This window comes from Pseudoliparis swirei, chromosome 24 (genome assembly GCF_029220125.1).
Source record: "Pseudoliparis swirei isolate HS2019 ecotype Mariana Trench chromosome 24, NWPU_hadal_v1, whole genome shotgun sequence".
Taxonomy (NCBI): domain Eukaryota; kingdom Metazoa; phylum Chordata; class Actinopteri; order Perciformes; family Liparidae; genus Pseudoliparis; species Pseudoliparis swirei.
Window position 1 is genome coordinate 30,188,727 of NC_079411.1, and position 20,000 is coordinate 30,208,726.

General features: G+C 43.9%; 2 protein-coding genes across 3 annotated transcripts in view; one reads left to right on the forward strand and one right to left on the reverse strand.

The window, feature by feature from the left end:
* ctnna2 (catenin (cadherin-associated protein), alpha 2) overlaps positions 1–20,000 on the forward strand; it is a 161,490-nt gene that overhangs the window by 52,459 nt on the left and 89,031 nt on the right. The gene's annotated exons all lie outside the window — the stretch shown is intronic.
* Positions 769–3,266, reverse strand: lrrtm1 (leucine rich repeat transmembrane neuronal 1). Its single transcript, XM_056410228.1, has one exon. It carries the CDS (start codon positions 3,108–3,110, stop codon positions 1,557–1,559), a length of 1,554 nt encoding a protein of 517 aa, XP_056266203.1. The 5' UTR covers positions 3,111–3,266; the 3' UTR covers positions 769–1,556.

A 20,000-nucleotide genomic window follows, 5' to 3' on the forward strand; every position in this document is an offset into this window, starting at 1 on the left:
GATATATATCTATGTATATATAGATATATATCTATATTTACATAGATATATATCTATATCATGTTAGAGATGCTTCATCCTCTCCTGACAACATGGAATTATATTATTATCATGATAATAAGATAATTATAATAATATAATTATAATAATATAATGATAATAATTATCTTGTATTGTCCTCTGATGTCTTTGATGTCTTCCTCGTGTTTGAGGGGCTTCTGCTCTTCTTCATCACGTTGCTCCATCTCAGATCTCTACACCAGTTCTGATTGGTTCTGACCCGACTGGTTCTGACCCGACCAGTTCTGACTGGTTCTTACCCGACTGGTTCTGACTGGTTCTGACCCGACTGGTTGTCATTGGTTCTGACCTGACTGGTTCTGACTGGTTCTGACCCGACTGGTTCTGACTGGTTCTGACCCGACTGGTTCTGACTGGTTCTGACCCGACTGGTTCTGACCCGACCGGTTCTGACTGGTTCTGACCCGACCGGTTCTGATTGGTTCTGACCCGACTGGTTCTGACCCGACCGGTTCTGACCCTACTGGTTCTGACCGACCGGTTCTGACCCGTTGCAGCACAGTGTTGACACCGTTGAGAATAAGTGGCCCTGCGGTCAGAGGGTCTGAGGTTGTTTACATGTTTATTCCTGATTCACACGCCGTAAACAACGTCTCATTGAACTCAAGGGAAGCAGAGCGGCGCTCTGGAGGCTGGCAGAGCGACACGGGGAGCGCACCGACACACAATGACCACCGGAGGCAGGAGGACACACACGCCTCGGCGTGGCCTTGTATTCAACACACATTTACATCACATGGACACAGTGAACACGGGGCTCTTCCTGAAGCTTCTGCTGGGCCCGGGTCCAGAGGAGAGTCGCTACCTGGACCCGGGGAGGAGCATTGTGATGGATCCTCTGGATCCTCTGGATCGGCAACATGAAGGGAAACAAACGACAGGTAGCGTGATGAAACAACACAAGTTCACAGAAGAGATCTAGAGGCCTCCAGCTCTTGTTTTGGTGACTGCAGCAACACGTCTTCCAGGAGAAAGACTTTACTGGGAAGAGCAATTCATTTATTTAAAGATATTTTGTAGTTTTACAAAAGAAATAGATTATCTTTTATAACTTTGTATCCACACTTGCAGTCATCTTTTTAACATATTTTACACACATTTGTATTTTACATTTTTTAATCTGACGTAAACATTTTTTAAAATATTTTAAATGCTTGTCAAATATTGTGTTCACCATAATACAAATGGGTTTTCTTCTTCTTTTTTCTTCTTCTTAAGTGTGTCCCGTTTCTTTTTAAACAATAATTAAATGTCCTGAAGTAGAAAGAAACATTAAAGCTCAAATATCCATCCGTGCTGCCGGACACCCCCAGGTCCTAGAGTCCGCTGGCATCGGCCCCTGTGGCCTCCCATGTGCAGCAGATAGCAGTAAATCCACAACAGTCCTCCTCGTCACAGTGAGATGTAAACAGTCAGAAACCCTCCCTCAGTATTCCTCCCACAAAGGGATGTTCTGTATTCCCTCACAGGCCGTGTCACACTTCGCATTCCCGAGAAGGTTGTTGTTGGCAGGTGCAGGAGCCGTACTCGTTGATGATGACCAGCGCCCCCTCGATGTGGTCGGGCTTGTAGTCCACGTAGTACTCCGGGGTGGAGATGGCCGCCATCTGCTGCATGCTCTGCTTCTGCTTCTGCTTCCGGCGCTGGCTGCCGAAGCAGCGCCTCAGCTGCCGGAGTCCCGCCGGGAAGCACTTCCACGCCACGTAGAGCACGAGCACCACGATGAGGAAGGAGAAGATGAGCGCCATGGTGCCGGTCACCACCTTGTGGATCTGCATGGCGCTCTCCAGGTCGTCGAGGCCCGCCGTGACCGCGAGAGAGCCGGTGACCGCCTCGCCTCCGTACGGGCCGAGGAACGCCGACCCCCCCCGGACCGGGTCCCTTGTCGAGGCGTACGGGCCCGCCGCGGTCGCCTTCGCCGGGGGGTCCTCGCAGAGCTGGAACGCAGACACGGCATCCAGCACGTCCTCGCCCTGCGCCGCGTCGGGGCTGGAGCAGCGCAGGGCGCCGTCCCGCCGGCCGGCGAAGGCGCCCAGCCAGGAGGCCAGCGAGCACACGTTGCGGCTGCACTCCCACTCGTTGGCCGCCAGCGAGATGCTGCCCAGAGACGCCCAGGAGGCCAGCGTGCGCCGGTCCACGGAGCGCAGCCGGTTGGAGCCCAGCATCAGCACCTTGAGGTTGGGCGCGCTCTCAAAGACGTGCGGCTCCATGAACTCGATCTCATTGGCCGAGAGGTCGATCTTCTCCAAGAAAGGCCAGGTCCAGTCCAGCGTGTTGACCACGACGGCGGCGCGGTTGTGGTGCATGTAGAGCGTGCGCAAGGAGACGAGGCGCGGGAAGTGGGCCAGGTTGACCTTCACCAGCTCGTTGTGCTCCAGGTGCAGCTCCGTCAGCTGCGAGAGGCCGGCGAAGGAGTTCCTCGCCAGGCTCTGCAGTCGGTTGTATCCCAAGTCCAGGAACTGCATGCTCCGGCAGTCTTGAAAAATACGCACCGGCACCAACTTCAAAAGGTTGTAGCGCAGGTGCAGGTTGGTGAGCTTCCTCAGGCCGAGGAACAGGTCCGGCTCCAGCGCCTGCAGCCGGTTGGACGAGAGGTCCAGGATGCGCAGGTTGGGGAGGGGCCTGAAGGTGCCGTTGGGCAGCGCGGGGATCCGGTTGCTGCTCAGGTCCAACTCCTTGAGCCGCCTCAGCCGCTCGAAGGCCCCCTCCTCCACCGCGCCGATGCTGTTGTGGTCCAGGTAGAGCCAGGTGAGCTGCGAGGGGCCCGGCAGCTGGCCCTCACGCAGCTCCGTCAGGCTGTTGTCCCTCAGGGACAGGCCCAGGGCGCTGCTCAGGTTGCGGGGGATGTCCGTAAGGTTCAGCCCCTCGCAGTACAGCAGCTTGCTGTCGCAGCGGCACAGCCGGGGACACGCCGCCCCCACCGGGGGCAGCGCCCTCAGGGCCACCCCCAGGAGACACAGCGCCGCCCCGGGGGGCCTCTTCAGGGGCCACTTCAAGTACAGTCCAATGAGAAGGAAATCCATGAGCATAAATATCCAGAGATGCCTCTGAGAAGATGTCCATTGAACCTCTCTGGATGTTGTCTCTGCAGCGATCACATCGTATCTCACCGCGTTAATAATCTGTGGTGTTGCAATCGTGTATCTCAGTAAACGGGGAGCTGGAGGGGGGGGGCTCTAAATGAGCTGATCGATCTTATTGAACAGGTTGTTACTCACCGTCCTCAAGCGGACGATCTCCATCCAGCATCTCGCTTTGTGCCCGACTCTAATTATGTGCGAATCTAAAAAAGACCCCACTGTGGTACAGCCCCCCCCCCTCCGATCCTTGGCAGGCGGACAATGTCTCAGTTCTCCTCAAGTGAAAGAGCAGAGAGCAGGAATCCGAGTGTCTGCGTCTGAGCTCGGCTCCGCAGGGCTCAGCGGCTCCTGAGCTGGACATCCGTTCGAGCGCTTCCAGAAAAGCAGCAAAGCAAACGTGATGTGAGGAGGTGAAGCCTGTTGTCGTGGGTAACCGTCTCCCTCGTCATCTCAGCGGCTCATCGCGGGCTGGAAGCCGCCGCCTCCCCCGTGGCTTCACGCCGCCGCCGTCCCGGTGTTTCCTCAGCCGGCTGACGGAGGCTGACGGAGGCGGGTGCTGTATGTCAGGGACGGTCACCGCGGTGAGCCGAGAGCACCGGCGTTCCCGTGGCGACGGAGCAGGACCAACCTTCACAGCAGCAGAGAGCCTTCTGTTCACGACGGAGACACACGATGAGAGAGAGAGCTCTGCCTCGATCGCCCACTAGCTCTCTCCCTCCCTCTCTCTCTCTCCCTATCTCTCTCTCCCTCCCTCTCTCTCTCTCCCTCTCTCTCTCTCTCTCTCTCTCTCTCCCTCTCTCTCTCTCTCCCTCCTTCTCCCTCTCTCTCTCCCTCCCTCTCTCTCTCTCTCCCTCTCTCTCTCTCCCTCCCTCCTCCTTCTCCCTCTCTCTCCCTCTCTCCCTTTTTCTCCCTCTCCCTCCCTCTCTCTCTCCTCCTTCTCCCCCCTCTCTCTCTCCCTCCATCTGTCTCTGTCTCTCTCCCTCTCTCTCTCCTCCTTCTCCTCTCTCTCTCTCTCTCTCCCTCCCTCTCTCTCTCTCCCTCCTTCTCCCTCTCTCTCTCTCCCTCCTTCTCCCTCTCTCCCTCCTTCTCCCTCTCCCTCTCTCTCTCTCCCTCCTTCTCCCCCTCCCTCTCTCTCTCCCTCCTTCTCCCTCCCTCTCTCTCTCTCCCTCTCTCTCTCTCCCCCCCCCTCCCTCCCTCCCTGACTGCAATGAATTGGGCCCCATAGCGTCTGCCTCCTCCTCCTCCTCCGTGGACGTTGCTATGAGAAAGCAGTTTTGTGTTTCAGAGTTGCAGAAACATTCCTCTGATGAAGGTGTTCATGTCTTCATCTCTCACAGAAGGACGTGAATTCAACATCAGAACACAAAACAAGAAATGACATCAATATAAATCCCAGATGAGGTTAACGACCCAAACGAGCGCTGATCCCATTGAGATATCGTCGTCGTGTCGCCTGACTATGAATCCATAAGCATCTGTTGGCGTGTTTGTGGCTCACCTGAGGAGCTCGTTGCTCCTCCCACCGTCCGGCCGCCGGCACCGAGCGGTTGTGAACTTGCTGCCACGTTGTGTCTGCTTCACGTGAAACGTGTCTCTCGCCGCTTTGCTTTCCTTCTGGAATCCTTCGCCCTCGTTTCCCATGAGTCGGGGGGCGAGGCCACCGCGCCTCCCTCCAGCTGCGCCTCCTCTCGGAGGTCGTCGTTCCGTGACGACCACATCGGGGCTCAGTGGGCAGTCGGTTGTTTTTTGTGTGTGTTTAAAAAAAACGATAATTTAGATCTCTCAAAGATGCTGAGCGATGCGTCGCATGGCGGGTGATCAGAACCGGGCCGAGAACTCCCCCGGTCCACTAGGCTACACCCAGTGGCTCTCATGTTCAACAGGAGAGGCAGGGGACTGTCACGGGTTGTGTTGGCTGGGGCTGGCAGTATGCTCTTAGATTAAAAAAGAAATAAATAAAAGATATATACTTTATTAATCCCCAAGGGGAAATTAGTTCTCTGCATTTAACCCATCCTTAGTTATTAAGGAGCAGTGGGCTGCAGTGAAGCGCCCGGGAAGCAACTGGGGGTTCAGTGCCTTGCTCAAGGACACTTCGACTTGCAACTAATGGGGAGAACCGGGATTGAACCGACAACCTTGGGGTTGCAGGACGGCCCCCTTACCCCACTGAGCTACAGCCGCCCCTAAAAGCATGAGCTATTAGCATGAGCTATTAGCATGAGCTATTAGCATCGCTGTCTGAGGAGGCCTTACCATAGCAGCGTGTTGTCCGGCGCTCTCCAGTCAAACATATCAGAGCTCAATCTGGAGAGCCGCCCTCAGAATGCTGCTGGAGATTAGATGCTATTTCATTAAACTAAAATAATCCCCAGCCAGTGGAATATAACCCATTATGTCTGTTACACTAGCAACACGTAAGCTGTTTATCTCACTGAGCTGGAACAAAGAAAACAATAGAAACACAATAGAACAAACTCTTAACAATCATTCAGGAGAGAACAGAGGAGGACCAGATGAACAATAGATGACATGTGACCAGATGAACAATAGATGTCATGAGACCAGATGAACAATAGATGTCATGTGACCAGGTGAACAATAGATGTCATGTGACTAGATGAACAATAGATGTCATGTGACCAGATGAACAATAGATGTCATGTGACCAGATGAACAATATATGTCATGTGACTAGATGAACAATAGATGTCATGTGACCAGATGAACAATAGATGTCATGTGACCAGATGAACAATAGATGACATGTGACCAGATGAACAATAGATGTCATGTGACTAGATGAACAATAGATGTCATGTGACCAGATGATCAATAGATGTCATGTGACCAGATGAACAATAGATGTCATGTGACCAGATGAACAATAGATGTCATGTGACCAGATGAACAATAGATGTCATGTGACTAGATGAACAATAGATGTCATGTGACCAGATGAACAATAGATGTCATGTGACCAGATGAACAATAGATGTCATGTGACTAGATGAACAATAGATGTCATGTGACCAGATGATCAATAGATGTCATGTGACCAGATGATCAATAGATGTCATGTGACTAGATGAACAATAGATGTCATGTGACCAGATGAACAATAGATGTCATGTGACCAGATGAACAACAGATGTCATGTGACCAGATGAACAATAGATGTCATGTGACCAGATGAACAATAGATGTCATGTGACCAGATGAACAATAGATGACATGTGACCAGATGAACAATAGATGTCATGTGACTAGATGAACAATAGATGTCATGTGACCAGATGATCAATAGATGTCATGTGACCAGATGAACAATAGATGTCATGTGACCAGATGAACAATAGATGTCATATGACCAGATGAACAATAGATGTCATGTGACCAGATGAACAATAGATGTCATGTGACCAGATGAACAATAGATGTCATGTGACCAGATGATCAATAGATGTCATGTGACCAGATGATCAATAGATGTCATGTGACCAGATGAACAATAGATGACATGTGACCAGATGAACAATAGATGTCATGTGACTAGATGAACAATAGATGTCATGTGACCAGATGAACAATAGATGTCATGTGACTAGATGAACAATAGATGTCATGTGACTAGATGAACAATAGATGTCATGTGACCAGATGAACAATAGATGTCATGTGACCAGATGAACAATAGATGTCATGTGACCAGATGAACAATAGATGTCATGTGACCAGGTGAACAATAGATGTCATGTGACCAGATGAACAATAGATGTCATGTGACTAGATGAACAATAGATGTCATGTGACTAGATGAACAATAGATGTCATGTGACTAGATGAACAATAGATGTCATGTGACTAGATGAACAATAGATGTCATGTGACTAGATGAACAATAGATGTCATGTGACTAGATGAACAATAGATGTCATGTGACCAGATGAACAATAGATGTCATGTGACTAGATGAACAATAGATGTCATGTGACCAGATGAACAATAGATGTCATGTGACCAGATGAACAATAGATGTCATGTGACTAGATGAACAATAGATGTCATGTGACCAGATGAACAATAGATGTCATGTGACCAGATGAACAATAGATGTCATGTGACCAGATGATCAATAGATGTCATGTGACCAGATGAACAATAGATGTCATGTGACCAGATGAACAATAGATGTCATGTGACCAGATGATCAATAGATGTCATGTGACCAGATGATCAATAGATGTCATGTGACCAGATGAACAATAGATGACATGTGACCAGATGAACAATAGATGTCATGTGACTAGATGAACAATAGATGTCATGTGACCAGATGAACAATAGATGTCATGTGACCAGATGAACAATAGATGTCATGTGACTAGATGAACAATAGATGTCATGTGACTAGATGAACAATAGATGTCATGTGACCAGATGAACAATAGATGTCATGTGACCAGATGAACAATAGATGTCATGTGACCAGATGAACAATAGATGTCATGTGACCAGGTGAACAATAGATGTCATGTGACCAGATGAACAATAGATGTCATGTGACTAGATGAACAATAGATGTCATGTGACTAGATGAACAATAGATGTCATGTGACTAGATGAACAATAGATGTCATGTGACCAGATGAACAATAGATGTCATGTGACTAGATGAACAATAGATGTCATGTGACTAGATGAACAATAGATGTCATGTGACTAGATGAACAATAGATGTCATGTGACTAGATGAACAATAGATGTCATGTGACCAGATGAACAATAGATGTCATGTGACCAGATGAACAATAGATGTCATGTGACTAGATGAACAATAGATGTCATGTGACTAGATGAACAATAGATGTCATGTGACTAGATGAACAATAGATGTCATGTGACTAGATGAACAATAGATGTCATGTGACTAGATGAACAATAGATGTCATGTGACTAGATGAACAATAGATGTCATGTGACCAGATGAACAATAGATGTCATGTGACCAGATGAACAATAGATGTCATGTGACCAGATGAACAATAGATGTCATGTGACTAGATGAACAATAGATGTCATGTGACTAGATGAACAATAGATGTCATGTGACTAGATGAACAATAGATGTCATGTGACCAGATGAACAATAGATGTCATGTGACCAGATGAACAATAGATGTCATGTGACTAGATGAACAATAGATGTCATGTGACTAGATGAACAATAGATGTCATGTGACCAGATGAACAATAGATGTCATGTGACCAGATGAACAATAGATGTCATGTGACCAGGTGAACAATAGATGTCATGTGACCAGATGAACAATAGATGTCATGTGACCAGATGAACAATAGATGTCATGTGACCAGATGAACAATAGATGTCATGTGACTAGATGAACAATAGATGTCATGTGACTAGATGAACAATAGATGTCATGTGACCAGGTGAACAATAGATGTCATGTGACCAGATGAACAATAGATGTCATGTGACCAGGTGAACAATAGATGTCATGTGACCAGATGAACAATAGATGTCATGTGACCAGATGAACAATAGATGTCATGTGACTAGATGAACAATAGATGTCATGTGACCAGATGAACAATAGATGTCATGTGACCAGATGAACAATAGATGTCATGTGACCAGATGAACAATAGATGTCATGTGACCAGATGAACAATAGATGTCATGTGATCAGGTGAACAATAGATGTCATGTGACCAGATGAACAATAGATGTCATGTGACCAGATGAACAATAGATGTCATGTGACCAGATGAACAATAGATGTCATGTGACCAGATGAACAATAGATGTCATGTGACCAGATGAACAATAGATGTCATGTGACCAGGTGAACAATAGATGTCATGTGACCAGGTGAACAATAGATGTCATGTGATCAGGTGAACAATAGATGTCATGTGACTAGATGAACAATAGATGTCATGTGACCAGATGATCAATAGATGTCATGTGACCAGATGAACAATAGATGTCATGTGACCAGATGAACAATAGATGTCATGTGACCAGATGAACAATAGATGTCATGTGACCAGATGAACAATAGATGTCATGTGACCAGATGAACAATAGATGTCATGTGACCAGATGAACAATAGATGTCATGTGACCAGATGAACAATAGATGTCATGTGACCAGATGAACAATAGATGTCATGTGACCAGATGAACAATAGATGTCATGTGACCAGATGAACAATAGATGTCATGTGACTAGATGAACAATAGATGTCATGTGACCAGATGAACAATAGATGTCATGTGACCAGATGAACAATAGATGTCATGTGACCAGATGAACAATAGATGTCATGTGACCAGATGAACAATAGATGTCATGTGACCAGATGAACAATAGATGTCATGTGACCAGATGAACAATAGATGTCATGTGACCAGATGAACAATAGATGTCATGTGACCAGATGAACAATAGATGTCATGTGACCAGATGAACAATAGATGTCATGTGACCAGATGAACAATAGATGTCATGTGACCAGATGAACAATAGATGTCATGTGACCAGATGAACAATAGATGTCATGTGACCAGATGAACAATAGATGTCATGTGACCAGATGAACAATAGATGTCATGTGACCAGATGAACAATAGATGTCATGTGACCAGATGAACAATAGATGTCATGTGACCAGATGAACAATAGATGTCATGTGACCAGATGAACAATAGATGTCATGTGACCAGATGAACAATAGATGTCATGTGACCAGATGAACAATAGATGTCATGTGACCAGATGAACAATAGATGTCATGTGACCAGATGAACAATAGATGTCATGTGACCAGATGAACAATAGATGTCATGTGACCAGATGAACAATAGATGTCATGTGACTAGATGAACAATAGATGTCATGTGACCAGATGAACAATAGATGTCATGTGACCAGATGAACAATAGATGTCATGTGACCAGATGAACAATAGATGTCATGTGACCAGATGAACAATAGATGTCATGTGACCAGATGAACAATAGATGTCATGTGACCAGATGAACAATAGATGTCATGTGACCAGATGAACAATAGATGTCATGTGACCAGATGAACAATAGATGTCATGTGACCAGATGAACAATAGATGTCATGTGACCAGATGAACAATAGATGTCATGTGACCAGATGAACAATAGATGTCATGTGACCAGATGAACAATAGATGTCATGTGACCAGATGAACAATAGATGTCATGTGACCAGATGAACAATAGATGTCATGTGACCAGATGAACAATAGATGTCATGTGACCAGATGAACAATAGATGTCATGTGACCAGATGAACAATAGATGTCATGTGACCAGATGAACAATAGATGTCATGTGACCAGATGAACAATAGATGTCATGTGACCAGATGAACAATAGATGTCATGTGACTAGATGAAAAATAGATGTCATGTGACCAGATGAACAATAGATGTCATGTGACCTGATGAACAATAGATGTCATGTGACCAGATGAACAATAGATGTCATGTGTGACCAGATGAACAATAGATGTCATGTGACAGATGAACAATAGATGTCATGTGACCAGATGAACAATAGATGTCATGTGACCAGATGAACAATAGATGTCATGTGACAATGAACAATAGATGTCATGTGACCAGATGAACAATAGATGTCATGTGACTAGATGAACAATAGATGTCATGTGACCAGATGAACAATAGATGTCATGTGACCAGATGAACAATAGATGTCATGTGACCAGATGAACAATAGATGTCATGTGACCAGATGAACAATAGATGTCATGTGACCAGATGAACAATAGATGTCATGTGACTAGATGAACAATAGATGTCATGTGACCAGATGAACAATAGATGTCATGTGACCAGATGAACAATAGATGTCATGTGACCAGATGAACAATAGATGTCATGTGACCAGATGAACAATAGATGTCATGTGACCAGATGAACAATAGATGTCATGTGACCAGATGAACAATAGATGTCATGTGACCAGATGAACAATAGATGTCATGTGACCAGATGAACAATAGATGTCATGTGACCAGATGAACAATAGATGTCATGTGACCAGATGAACAATAGATGTCATGTGACCAGATGAACAATAGATGTCATGTGACCAGATGAACAATAGATGTCATGTGACCAGATGAACAATAGATGTCATGTGACCAGATGAACAATAGATGTCATGTGACCAGATGAACAATAGATGTCATGTGACCAGATGAACAATAGATGTCATGTGACCAGATGAACAATAGATGTCATGTGACCAGATGAACAATAGATGTCATGTGACCAGATGAACAATAGATGTCATGTGACCAGATGAACAATAGATGTCATGTGACCAGATGAACAATAGATGTCATGTGACCAGATGAACAATAGATGTCATGTGACCAGATGAACAATAGATGTCATGTGACTAGATGAACAATAGATGTCATGTGACCAGATGAACAATAGATGTCATGTGACCAGATGAACAATAGATGTCATGTGACCAGATGAACAATAGATGTCATGTGACCAGATGAACAATAGATGTCATGTGACCAGATGAACAATAGATGTCATGTGACCAGATGAACAATAGATGTCATGTGACCAGATGAACAATAGATGTCATGTGACCAGATGAACAATAGATGTCATGTGACCAGATGAACAATAGATGTCACTGACCAGATGAACAATAGATGTCATGTGACCAGATGAACAATAGATGTCATGTGACCAGGTGAACAATAGATGTCATGTGACCAGATGAACAATAGATGTCATGTGACCAGATGAACAATAGATGTCATGTTACTAGATGAACAATAGATGTCATGTGACCTAGATGAACAATAGATGTCATGTGACTGGATGAACAATAGATGTCATGTGACCAGATGAACAATAGATGTCATGTGACCAGATGAACAATAGATGTCATGTGACCAGATGAACAATAGATGTCATGTGACCAGATGAACAATAGATGTCATGTGACCAGATGAACAATAGATGTCATGTGACCAGATGAACAATAGATGTCATGTGACCAGATGAACAATAGATGTCATGTGACCAGATGAACAATAGATGTCATGTGACCAGATGAACAATAGATGTCATGTGACCAGATGAACAATAGATGTCATGTGACCAGATGAACAATAGATGTCATGTGACCAGATGAACAATAGATGTCATGTGACCAGATGAACAATAGATGTCATGTGACCAGATGAACAATAGATGTCATGTGACCAGATGAACAATAGATGTCATGTGACCAGATGAACAATAGATGTCATGTGACCAGATGAACAATAGATGTCATGTGACCAGATGAACAATAGATGTCATGTGACCAGATGAACAATAGATGTCATGTGACCAGATGAACAATAGATGTCATGTGACCAGATGAACAATAGATGTCATGTGACTAGATGAACAATAGATGTCATGTGACCAGATGAACAATAGATGTCATGTGACCAGATGAACAATAGATGTCATGTGACCAGATGAACAATAGATGTCATGTGACCAGATGAACAATAGATGTCATGTGACCAGATGAACAATAGATGTCATGTGACCAGATGAACAATAGATGTCATGTGACTAGATGAACAATAGATGTCATGTGACCAGATGAACAATAGATGTCATGTGACCAGATGAACAATAGATGTCATGTGACCAGATGAACAATAGATGTCATGTGACCAGATGAACAATAGATGTCATGTGACCAGATGAACAATAGATGTCATGTGACCAGATGAACAATAGATGTCATGTGACTAGATGAACAATAGATGTCATGTGACCAGATGAACAATAGATGTCATGTGACCAGATGAACAATAGATGTCATGTGACCAGATGAACAATAGATGTCATGTGACCAGATGAACAATAGATGTCATGTGACCAGATGAACAATAGATGTCATGTGACCAGATGAACAATAGATGTCATGTGACTAGATGAACAATAGATGTCATGTGACCAGATGAACAATAGATGTCATGTGACCAGATGAACAATAGATGTCATGTGACCAGATGAACAATAGATGTCATGTGACCAGATGAACAATAGATGTCATGTGACCAGATGAACAATAGATGTCATGTGACCAGATGAACAATAGATGTCATGTGACCAGATGAACAATAGATGTCATGTGACCAGATGAACAATAGATGTCATGTGACAGATGAACAATAGATGTCATGTGACCAGATGAACAATAGATGTCATGTGACCAGATGAACAATAGATGTCATGTGACCAGATGAACAATAGATGTCATGTGACCAGATGAACAATAGATGTCATGTGACCAGATGAACAATAGATGTCATGTGACCAGATGAACAATAGATGTCATGTGACCAGATGAACAATAGATGTCATGTGACCAGATGAACAATAGATGTCATGTGACCAGATGAACAATAGATGTCATGTGACCAGATGAACAATAGATGTCATGTGACCAGATGAACAATAGATGTCATGTGACCAGATGAACAATAGATGTCATGTGACCAGATGAACAATAGATGTCATGTGACCAGATGAACAATAGATGTCATGTGACCAGATGAACAATAGATGTCATGTGACCAGATGAACAATAGATGTCATGTGACCAGATGAACAATAGATGTCATGTGACCAGATGAACAATAGATGTCATGTGACCAGATGAACAATAGATGTCATGTGACCAGATGAACAATAGATGTCATGTGACCAGATGAACAATAGATGTCATGTGACCAGATGAACAATAGATGTCATGTGACTAGATGAACAATAGATGTCATGTGACCAGATGAACAATAGATGTCATGTGACCAGATGAACAATAGATGTCATGTGACCAGATGAACAATAGATGTCATGTGACTAGATGAACAATAGATGTCATGTGACCAGATGAACAATAGATGTCATGTGACCAGATGAACAATAGATGTCATGTGACCAGATGAACAATAGATGTCATGTGACCAGATGAACAATAGATGTCATGTGACCAGATGAACAATAGATGTCATGTGACCAGATGAACAATAGATGTCATGTGACCAGATGAACAATAGATGTCATGTGACCAGATGAACAATAGATGTCATGTGACCAGATGAACAATAGATGTCATGTGACCAGATGAACAATAGATGTCATGTGACCAGATGAACAATAGATGTCATGTGACCAGATGAACAATAGATGTCATGTGACCAGATGAACAATAGATGTCATGTGACCAGATGAACAATAGATGTCATGTGACCAGATGAACAATAGATGTCATGTGACCAGATGAACAATAGATGTCATGTGACCAGATGAACAATAGATGTCATGTGACCAGATGAACAATAGATGTCATGTGACCAGATGAACAATAGATGTCATGTGACCAGATGAACAATAGATGTCATGTGACCAGATGAACAATAGATGTCATGTGACCAGATGAACAATAGATGTCATGTGACCAGATGAACAATAGATGTCATGTGACCAGATGAACAATAGATGTCATGTGACCAGATGAACAATAGATGTCATGTGACTAGATGAACAATAGATGTCATGTGACCAGATGAACAATAGATGTCATGTGACTAGATGAACAATAGATGTCATGTGACCAGATGAACAATAGATGTCATGTGACTAGATGAACAATAGATGTCATGTGACCAGATGAACAATAGATGTCATGTGACCAGATGAACAATAGATGTCATGTGACCAGATGAACAATAGATGTCATGTGACTAGATGAACAATAGATGTCATGTGACCAGATGAACAATAGATGTCATGTGACCAGATGAACAATAGATGTCATGTGACCAGATGAACAATAGATGTCATGTGACCAGATGAACAATAGATGTCATGTGACCAGATGAACAATAGATGTCATGTGACCAGATGAACAATAGATGTCATGTGACCAGATGAACAATAGATGTCATGTGACCAGATGAACAATAGATGTCATGTGACCAGATGAACAATAGATGTCATGTGACCAGATGAACAATAGATGTCATGTGACCAGATGAACAATAGATGTCATGTGACCAGATGAACAATAGATGTCATGTGACCAGATGAACAATAGATGTCATGTGACCAGATGAACAATAGATGTCATGTGACCAGATGAACAATAGATGTCATGTGACCAGATGAACAATAGATGTCATGTGACCAGATGAACAATAGATGTCATGTGACCAGATGAACAATAGATGTCATGTGACCAGATGAACAATAGATGTCATGTGACCAGATGAACAATAGATGTCATGTGATGAACAATAGATGTCATGTGACCAGATGAACAATAGATGTCATGTGACCAGATGAACAATAGATGTCATGTGACCAGATGAACAATAGATGTCATGTGACCAGATGAACAATAGATGTCATGTGACCATGAACAATAGATGTCATGTGACCAGATGAACAATAGATGTCATGTGACCAGATGAACAATAGATGTCATGTGACTAGATGAACAATAGATGTCATGTGACCAGATGAACAATAGATGTCATGTGACCAGATGAACAATAGATGTCATGTGACCAGATGAACAATAGATGTCATGTGACCAGATGAACAATAGATGTCATGTGACCAGATGAACAATAGATGTCATGTGACCAGATGAACAATAGATGTCATGTGACCAGATGAACAATAGATGTCATGTGACCAGATGAACAATAGATGTCATGTGACCAGATGAACAATAGATGTCATGTGACCAGATGAACAATAGATGTCATGTGACCAGATGAACAATAGATGTCATGTGACCAGATGAACAATAGATGTCATGTGACCAGATGAACAATAGATGTCATGTGACCAGATGAACAATAGATGTCATGTGACCAGATGAACAATAGATGTCATGTGACCAGATGAACAATAGATGTCATGTGACCAGATGAACAATAGATGTCATGTGACTAGATGAACAATAGATGTCATGTGACCAGATGAACAATAGATGTCATGTGACCAGATGAACAATAGATGTCATGTGACCAGATGAACAATAGATGTCATGTGACCAGATGAACAATAGATGTCATGTGACCAGATGAACAATAGATGTCATGTGACCAGATGAACAATAGATGTCATGTGACCAGATGAACAATAGATGTCATGTGACCAGATGAACAATAGATGTCATGTGACCAGATGAACAATAGATGTCATGTGACCAGATGAACAATAGATGTCATGTGACCAGATGAACAATAGATGTCATGTGACCAGATGAACAATAGATGTCATGTGACTAGATGAACAATAGATGTCATGTGACCAGATGAACAATAGATGTCATGTGACCAGATGAACAATAGATGTCATGTGACCAGATGAACAATAGATGTCATGTGACCAGATGAACAATAGATGTCATGTGACCAGATGAACAATAGATGTCATGTGACCAGATGAACAATAGATGTCATGTGACCAGATGAACAATAGATGTCATGTGACCAGATGAACAATAGATGTCATGTGACTAGATGAACAATAGATGTCATGTGACCAGATGAACAATAGATGTCATGTGACCAGATGAACAATAGATGTCATGTGACCAGATGAACAATAGATGTCATGTGACCAGATGAACAATAGATGTCATGTGACCAGATGAACAATAGATGTCATGTGACCAGATGAACAATAGATGTCATGTGACCAGATGAACAATAGATGTCATGTGACCAGATGAACAATAGATGTCATGTGACCAGATGAACAATAGATGTCATGTGACCAGATGAACAATAGATGTCATGTGACCAGATGAACAATAGATGTCATGTGACCAGATGAACAATAGATGTCATGTGACCAGATGAACAATAGATGTCATGTGACCAGATGAACAATAGATGTCATGTGACCAGATGAACAATAGATGTCATGTGACCAGATGAACAATAGATGTCATGTGACCAGATGAACAATAGATGTCATGTGACCAGATGAACAATAGATGTCATGTGACCAGATGAACAATAGATGTCATGTGACCAGATGAACAATAGATGTCATGTGACTAGATGAACAATAGATGTCATGTGACCAGATGAACAATAGATGTCATGTGACCAGATGAACAATAGATGTCATGTGACTAGATGAACAATAGATGTCATGTGACCAGATGAACAATAGATGTCATGTGACCAGATGAACAATAGATGTCATGTGACCAGATGAACAATAGATGTCATGTGACCAGATGAACAATAGATGTCATGTGACTAGATGAACAATAGATGTCATGTGACCAGATGAACAATAGATGTCATGTGACCAGATGAACAATAGATGTCATGTGACTAGATGAACAATAGATGTCATGTGACCAGATGAACAATAGATGTCATGTGACTAGATGAACAATAGATGTCATGTGACCAGATGAACAATAGATGTCATGTGACCAGATGAACAATAGATGTCATGTGACTAGATGAACAATAGATGTCATGTGACCAGATGAACAATAGATGTCATGTGACCAGATGAACAATAGATGTCATGTGACTAGATGAACAATAGATGTCATGTGACCAGATGAACAATAGATGTCATGTGACTAGATGAACAATAGATGTCATGTGACCAGATGAACAATAGATGTCATGTGACCAGATGAACAATAGATGTCATGTGACTAGATGAACAATAGATGTCATGTGACCAGATGAACAATAGATGTCATGTGACCAGATGAACAATAGATGTCATGTGACCAGATGAACAATAGATGTCATGTGACCAGGTGAACAATAGATGTCATGTGACCAGATGAACAATAGATGTCATGTGACCAGATGAACAATAGATGTCATGTGACCAGATGAACAATAGATGTCATGTGACCAGATGAACAATAGATGTCATGTGACCAGATGAACAATAGATGTCATGTGACCAGATGAACAATAGATGTCATGTGACCAGGTGAACAATAGATGTCATGTGACCAGATGAACAATAGATGTCATGTGACCAGATGAACAATAGATGTCATGTGACCAGATGAACAATAGATGTCATGTGACCAGATGAACAATAGATGTCATGTGACATGAACAATAGAGGACATGGTGGCATGAGGACATGGTGACATGAGGACATGAAGACATGAGGACATCGTGACATGGAGACATGGTGACATGAGGACATGGTGACATGAGGACATCGTGACATGAGGACATGAAGACATGAGGACATGAAGACATGAGGACATGGTGACATGAGGACATCGTGACATGAGGACATCGTGACATGAGGACATCGTGACATGAGGACATGAAGACATGAGGACATCGTGACATGAGGACATGAAGACATGAGGACATGAAGACATGAGGACATCGTGACATGAGGACATGAAGACATGGTGACATGAGGACATCGTGACATGAGGACATCATGACATGAGGACATCGTGACATGAGGACATCGTGACATGAAGACATGGTGACATGAGGACATGGTGACATGAGGACATCGTGACATGAGGACATGAAGACATGAGGACATGGTGACATGAGGACATCGTGACATGAGGACATCATGACATGAGGACATCGTGACATGAGGACATGAAGACATGAGGACATCGTGACATGAGGACATGAAGACATGAGGACATGAAGACATGAGGACATCGTGACATGAGGACATGAGGACATCGTGACATGAAGACATGGTGACATGAGGACATGGTGACATGAGGACATCGTGACATGAGGACATGGTGACATGAGGACATGGTAACATGAGGACATCGTGACATGAGGACATGAGGACATCGTGACATGAAGACATGGTGACATGAGGACATGGTGACATGAGGACATCGTGACATGAGGACATGGTGACATGAGGACATCGTGACATGAGGACATCATGACATGAGGACATCGTGACATGAAGACATCGTGACATGAGGACATGGTGACATGAGGACATGGTGACATGAGGACATCGTGACATGAGGACATGGTGACATGAGGACATGAAGACATGAGGACATCGTGACATGAGGACATCATGACATGAGGACATCGTGACATGAGGACATCGTGACATGAGGACATCGTGACATGAGGACATCGTGACATGAGGACATCATGACATGAGGACATCGTGACATGAAGACATTGTGACTAGGGTTGGGTACCGAAACCCGGTGCCATATGGTACCGGTTCCAATACAACCGGTATTACCCGGACCGAAACGCAACCCACATTCTGGTGCTTCTTTCCGGTGCCTGAGCCGATTGAAATTGAAAAAAACTATTGTTGTGAACTTCTGTGGTGACTCCGCCCTGTCAGCAGGTGACTCCGCCCTGTCAGCTGGTGACTCCGCCCTGTCAGCAGGTGACTCCGCCCTGTCAGCTGGTGACTCCGCCCTGTCAGCTGGTGACTCCGCCCTGTCAGCAGGTGACTCCGCCCTGTCAGCAGGTGACTCCGCCCTGTCAGCTGGTGACTCCGCCCTGTCAGCTGGTGACTCCGCCCTGTCAGCTGGTGACTCCGCCCTGTCAGCAGGTGACTCCGCCCTGTCAGCAGGTGACTCCGCCCTGTCAGCAGGTGACTCCGCCCTGTCAGCTGGTGACTCCGCCCTGTCAGCAGGTGACTCCGCCCTGTCAGCAGGTTGAGCCTCTCATATGTAAC